At 44.8% G+C, this 6,740-nt stretch overlaps 1 protein-coding gene across 1 annotated transcript; it reads right to left on the bottom strand.

Annotated features, from left to right (window-relative positions):
* Window positions 1-566: 566 nt before the first annotated feature.
* On the bottom strand, window positions 567-6,240 carry Ccl5 (C-C motif chemokine ligand 5). Its single transcript, XM_008848121.3, has 3 exons — window positions 6,102-6,240; window positions 4,637-4,748; window positions 567-1,037 (listed from the first exon to the last, which is right to left on the bottom strand). The coding sequence occupies exons 1-3, from the start codon at window positions 6,175-6,177 to the stop codon at window positions 950-952; spliced, it is 276 nt and encodes a 91-aa protein (XP_008846343.1). The 5' UTR covers window positions 6,178-6,240; the 3' UTR covers window positions 567-949.
* Between the last annotated feature and the right edge of the window lie 500 nt (window positions 6,241-6,740).

Below are 6,740 nucleotides of genomic sequence, written 5' to 3'. Positions count from 1 at the left end.
GGCTGAGCCATTGCTTGGCACAAAGTGAGTGCTCGGTTAATGGCTCCTACAGTCCTATCTGTTGTCAATATATGTTCCATGAAGGCACATTAGGTGGGAAAGCTGGACCACTCCCTCCTTAAATGTGCTGACACAGTTGTCAAAACCCTACCTAAAAGACCTAAGGCCTTTGGAATTGCCATTAAGTCCTGTTCTGGGGGCAAGGTTAGCATTAAAGAAACCCACTGGGGATAAGGTGTAGGGGCAGGCTAAGGTAGAAGGGCCACCCAAAGTCTTAGAAAGCAGGGAGGTGCTATGGCAGGGACACAGATAAACTCTTGGGGGACTTAGCGGTAGAACATCATCATGATTGGCCTCCAAACCCAGTGGTAAGTCATTACTTTTCCAGCTCTGCCTACCCATGCCGACTTCCAGAGAGTGTTTGCTTCCAGCCCTGCTCACTGGGCAGGGCCATACCCCCTAAATCTAGTGTGGATACCAAGGATATGCAAACTTTTCCCTCTGAGTGCTAAATATTTGTGGGGAAGGAGGGTTCTGAATGAAGAAATCAAACCAGGAGCCAGCTGTGTCATTGAATTGGAAATTTTAATGAAATACTGATTTCTTAGACTTGCTATTCAGCCCATGAGGGCCCGACATAGGAACTCTTTTTTTCTTTTCTTCCATTTTTGCTTGAGAGACACTTCTTTCCTGTTTCACAGAGCCATGGGCAAGTAGAGGGGCCTGAAGCTCAGAGCCCGGAGACTTCTTGTTGTCAGGGCAGGGCTTCAGTAGCCCTCTCAGGCTTTAGGTAGAGGATGCTGTTCTAAATGCTGCTGTGTGATAGAAAACTATGCCCTGTCAGGGATGAGTGGGAGTAAGGTTGCTGTGCAGCTTCCCAAGCTGGTTAGGACTAGAGCAAGCAGCAACAAGTGAATTATACAAGGCCACGCTCAAGGAGCCCTCTATCCTAGCTCATTTCCAAAGAGTTGATGTACTCTCGAACCCATTTCTTCTCTGGGTTGGCACACACCTGACGGTTCCTTCTGGTGACAAAGCTGTAGGAGAGGAAAGGATGAAAGGAGCGTGAGATTGTTAGCACTGGGACAGCTTTTGGCACAAAGGGATTGGAGAGCGTAATGGGAAATGGTGATGGGAGTTGGGGAATGCATTTTTATAACTCAGTAAGATTTTCTTTTTTAAATTAAATTAAATTTTATTACTTTTAAATTTTATGTGCTGCTGTGTGATAGAAAACTATGCCCTGTCAGGGATGAGTGGGAGTAGGGTTGCTGTGTAGCTTCCCAAGCTGGTTAGGACTAGAGCAAGCAGCAATAGGTGAGTTACACAAAGCCAGGCTCAAGGAGCCCTCTATCCTAGCTCATTTCCAAAGAGTTGATGTACTCATTTCTTATGAGTTTTTCATTGTTGTCTTTTTGATACAGGGTCCCCCAGTAGCCCCAGCTTATCTGGAACTCACTATGTAGACCAGGCTGGCCTCAAATTCACAGAGATCCCCCTGCCTCTGCCTTCCAAGTGCTAGGATTAAAGGCATGCACCACCATGCCTGGCATGTGTATGAGTATTTTGACTGCATGTACCTAAGTGCACCTGTGCCTGCAGTACCTGTGGAAGCCAGAGGAGGGTGTCAGATTCCCTGGAACTGGAATTAGGGATGATTGTTAGCTGTGATGTAGGACTGAACCCTGGTCCTCTGCAAGAGCAGTGGGTGTTGGTGCTCTTAACCATTGGACAATATCTCCAGCCCCAAGATTTTCTTTCTTTTCGGAGAAGACATTTCTTTTCTTGGGTCTAAAGGCTTCAAGCCACAGGCAAAGCTGTGTGCATTTTAACCCCATACAAACACAAGCAAATCTTGAACCCAGAATTGAAAAGGCTAAACACTTGCACTTTCTTGGTATTTCCCTTGATCCAGGCTCTTATGCTGGGTACTAGATACAGAGAGGAAAAGATGTCCTACAGGAATTGTCATGGCTGAGTAAGTGGGATACAAGAAATTATTAATAAAACACAAGGTTTGGCTTTAAACAACACAGTGCCTCGCACAGAACAGACACTCAGCAAATGAACATGTGAATATTTCTATGAATGGGTGAGTGAATGAAGGGCATGAACATGAATCTTGCTTTACCACTTCTTAGTTGGATCGCTATGGACAAATCACTTAGAAACCCTGAGCCTTGCTGCTAACATCTAAAATGTGAATATTAATAATTCCTTCTTTTCATAATTGTTATGAAGCTCAAATGAGATGTGTGTGAAGGAATTTGGAAAATACCATGCATAAGACGTCTTGTTATTAGAATGTTGTGAGACCTCTGCTTTGAAGTGAATTAGAACAATAGGAGAGCAAAGGTCCTTGTATTAGACTGTGAGTCAGACAGGCCCTGAGATATTGACAGTATCAAGGCTCTTCCCATTTACCAGCCACAATGTGGAGGCCAGTGGGAGTTCAGGGTTTTATCTGAACAGGCATGGATGATGTAAGCTGAAAGTACATGAACTGAGAGTCACTAGAATCAGTCCAGCTACCTCCTTGCCTGTATCCATTCTCTTAACTACTGAGCCATCTCTCTAGCCCTGAGAGAAGTGCTTTAATTACCTCCTCTTTAATGAGGAAACTGAGGCTCAAAGAGGTTGAAATGCCCAAGTTTACCAAGTGACGTAACAGATTATAATACAGCAGACTAACTCTAGAGCCAGTATTTACCAAGACAACATAACCTTGCCTCTTCTTAAGTCCCTGTACCCTTTCCTCAGCTATCAGCCCTTTGTTTACACTCCATCTGACATTTCCATAGGGTGTTTTTGCTGGAACCTTGCTTGGCTCCTTCTTTAAACAGTGTGTCTTCTGGACGGGCATGGTGGTACACGCCTTTAATCCCAGCACTCGGGAGGCAGAGGCAGGTGGATCTCTGTCCAGAGCCACATTGAATCTCAAAGCCAGGCTGGTCTTCATATCAAGTTCTAGGACAGCTGGGGTTACAAGGAGACCTGACTCAAAAACTACCAAAAAATAATAACAACAACAAAAAAAAACCCAGTGTGTCCTCCAGATTTTCATACCTGCACACTGCTCCAGCCTTCTGGGTTGAAACCTCAGCATCATCCTTATCTCCCACTTTCTGCTCCTGACACAAGTCCCTTGCCCTGTCTGATTTGTCCTCTAAAGCTCCTCACTCTTTGTCTTTCCTCACCTTCAGGAATGGTTCGGCCTCCAACACTACACACGTGGATGACTTCAACAGCCTCTTAACTGGCCCCCTTCTCCATAGGCTTTCCCTGCCCCATGTCATTTTACTATTGCCATTTTACTCTGTTTTTGCTTCAGTTTTCTGACATTCAAGGAGTTCTCTTTTTCCTACATGAATCCCTACAAGTCAAAGTAGAATCCTGTGAAGATGTTCCTGATATACCTGTCCCACAGGTACTCCTTCCTCCCTTCCTAATCTCTCCACAAATAGCATCTTCTTCAGCAACCTCCTCTGAACTCCTCCATCCTCACCCCTGAAACTGGACAGCTCCCTCCTTTCCTGTAGTAATGTTTTGTAGGGTGCAATAGTCATTCTGTGTCTGTTTTCTCACTTTTACTAGATACAATCAGGGTGGTGATCTTATTCCTCTCTGCCTGCTCATAACAGGTGCTCAGGGAAGGACAGTTTTTGAAAAATGCTTATTTTCAGGGATAAAATTAGTAATGCTAAATATTGCCATTACACTTTGAGTGATTAACCAGGACCCGACTCCATCTTTGAATACACAGAGCTTTGCCAAGTCACAAAAATCCTTGGGTTAAAAAACTTCATCCTTTTATAGGATACTTCATGATTGTCTCATTTTCATTCTGTATGTCTCTATCATCTTAAATTTCTGAAGCCACTGTCACTAATGACCTTGTTTTGTAATAGAAAGAGGATGCTCCAGAGAGAGTCTCTATCTCTCACTTACTGTACAGCTTTTACTAAGTCAACAGACCTCTCTGAATCTCAGTTTCATTACCTGAGACATGGAGAGAATCCTTCATACCTGCCAGTGCTATGCACAATTTAGAGATAATGTGCATAGACATGATACATAGTAAGCACTCCCTATGTAGAAGGGATTATTATATTTTCCCAATTGTATTGGTGTGTACCCTTAAAGATGAATGTCATTATTACTTCTTAAATGGATAGGTTTGTTTTGGTTTTTTTTGCTTTTTGCTTGATTAAAACTAGGGCCCTGACCTCGACCCCTCCCTCATGGTTGCTCAGAGGAGGTAGACTGCATTGGGTGTGCAATATGGAAGCTTTCAAGCTCTTAACTGGAAAGAAATGATAGAATTAGTATTCTCCACACAAGGGCATTTTAGCCTGTGCTCAAGAAAAAGATGCACTAGCAAAAGTTGATGTCCTAGAACCTGGACCTAGGAGTGGACAGTCTCCTCCTAGGACACCTTGTTTAGTCCTTTTATGTTACAGCTGGGGGCTTTGATTCAAAGTCCCTCTGAGTTAAGGGACCCACTGCCATCTGAGGAGCCAGAGAATGGGTGGGAGTGAGTGGGCCACTCTGAGAAGGATACGGGGGGCTGACTGGAGTCAGAGGTAGCCCTTCCTTACATCCCCCCACCCCCGAAGCTCATGGGGCTGAGACTCACACGACTGCAAGAGTGGAACACTTGCTGCTGGTGTAGAAATACTCCATGACATGGGCCCGGGGCAGTGCACGGGAGATGTAAGAAAAGCAGCAAGGAGTGGTGTCCGAGGCATCTGGGAGAAAGAAGGAAGGAAACCCCTTTACTCGTTGCCAATTACACTGGGCATAGTACTGAGCGCTTTGCATGATTTATCTGGAAAGCTTTGTCTGTTGTTGTCTACCTTGGCAGAAATGGAGGCTTAGAAGACACAGTTACTATAGTAGGGATTTCAATAGACGCCTGAAAGGATCTCCCCAAATTCTACCTGATCCTTGAGCCAAGCTTGTACTTTTCCCTCTGTACCATAGCCCCCTACAGGGCCTCCTCTTGGCCTATCCTGGAACTTCTGCCCTTAGTCTTGACTTTTCAACACCCCCAGTGGATTCAAAACTTGGTTTCTTTCGAGATGTAGGGTAGATTGTAGGGAGGTATCCCAAACTAAGGTTCCATGACTTAGCCAGTATCCTAAATGGGGCCCGAAAAATGTATATGACATCCTGAGAGCTCTGGGAATGATGTGGAGAGAAGGGCTCTGAATGCAGGTCGGTTAATTCAAGATGCTGCCGAGCAGCACAGTCACTGTTCTCCAGCAGAGCAGAGGTATTTATCTTCTCAGCCTGACAGAGCTGTTTTGAATACCTGTTTCCATATTTCCTAGCTGTGTGCACTCTTAGGCAAGAATGTTAATCTCCCTGGGCTCTCTTTCCCACTGTAAGTCAAGAACAGCTGCTCAAAGAGTAGTTACATTAAATATGATAGTGTGTGTAGTAGTTGGCACAATTCCTGAACCATAATAGGCATTTAATTCACTTTTATTTTTCTTTCAGAAGCCTCATTTTTTCCAATATACGAAATGAGGTCTTTTTGAAAAAGTATTTTAGCCAGTGTACACTTTTAATCCCAGCACTGGAGAGGCAGAGCAGGCCTATGCCTCTGTGAGAGTAAGGCCAACCTGTTCTACATAGCGAGTTACAGGCCGGCTGGGGCTACAGGGACGCTGTCTCAAAACAAAAACAAAAACAAATAATTTTTTTTAAGTTTTCAGAAGTTTCTTAGAAACAGTGCAGATGACATGAATCAGTTATTTTTCAAGATCAACTTGAGCTCCCCCTGCCTCCCCATATCCCCAGCATCAGTCCACACTTAATGACCACCTGTAGGACTTGAGTGTAGACTTTGGAGACATATGAAAGTTAATCAGGGGGTCCTGCCACAAAATGGCTTAAAGTTCTAAAAGGTGCAGCAAAATGCCTGGGTAAATGATATATAAAAATGCAACTCATGGGATTGAGACAGTATACATGCTCAAATGAGACAGTATACATGGTCAAAAACAGGGCAAGTCTGGGGCAGTGGGATGGGGTGGGCATCCAGGTAAAGAATGGGTTAACCCCACGGGCTGTGGTGGTCAGAACCCTGGACTTACATGGAGAGGCAGATGCAGGAGCACAGAGGGCAGCAGTGGTGAGGATGACAACGAGGGCAGCTGTGGAGACCTTCATGGCACCTGGGGCAGAGACTGAGGGAGATGCGAATACTGTCTCAGGAGTCTCTGCAGGGATGGTCTCCTGCTCAGGCAGGCCCTTTATAGGGAGCCATGGTAGAAGAGGAAGTATCACCCCCCTCCCCCAAAGGGGGGAGTTTCCATAATAGCTGACAAACATTGATGTCATAAGTGAAAATGCTCAAAATGGAAAAGAAAACTGAAGTAGCCTCCGGAAATATGACTCTCTTCTCACTATTCTGCTGTCCAGGATTAACTCATTAGCTCCCCCTCTGCCCAAGCACTGTGGGAGAGATTTCTTTCTCTGCTGTATCCTCAAATCTGCCCTCCCAGGCAGGTGTTCTTCAGTAGCAAGGAGCTGCTGCCCTAAGGCAAGGAGGGGAACAGTTAAGGTAGGGTAGAAACATTGATATCGGTTGGCAACTTCCCAAGTTCTTGGGTAGGCTGCTTGATTTTATTTTCCATGGAAGGATGTTTGTCATATTAGAAGCATAGAAGACCACATTTATGCCTTTCCACAATGTCAGAATTTATCAAATAACAATAAATTCACAAAGTATG

Source organism: Nannospalax galili, unplaced genomic scaffold (assembly GCF_000622305.1).
Source record: "Nannospalax galili isolate Female #2095 unplaced genomic scaffold, S.galili_v1.0 scaffold363, whole genome shotgun sequence".
NCBI classification, from domain to species: Eukaryota; Metazoa; Chordata; class Mammalia; order Rodentia; family Spalacidae; genus Nannospalax; species Nannospalax galili.
The sequence above is the reverse complement of the archived record's forward strand: the minus strand, read 5'-3'. Positions and strand labels throughout refer to the sequence as shown.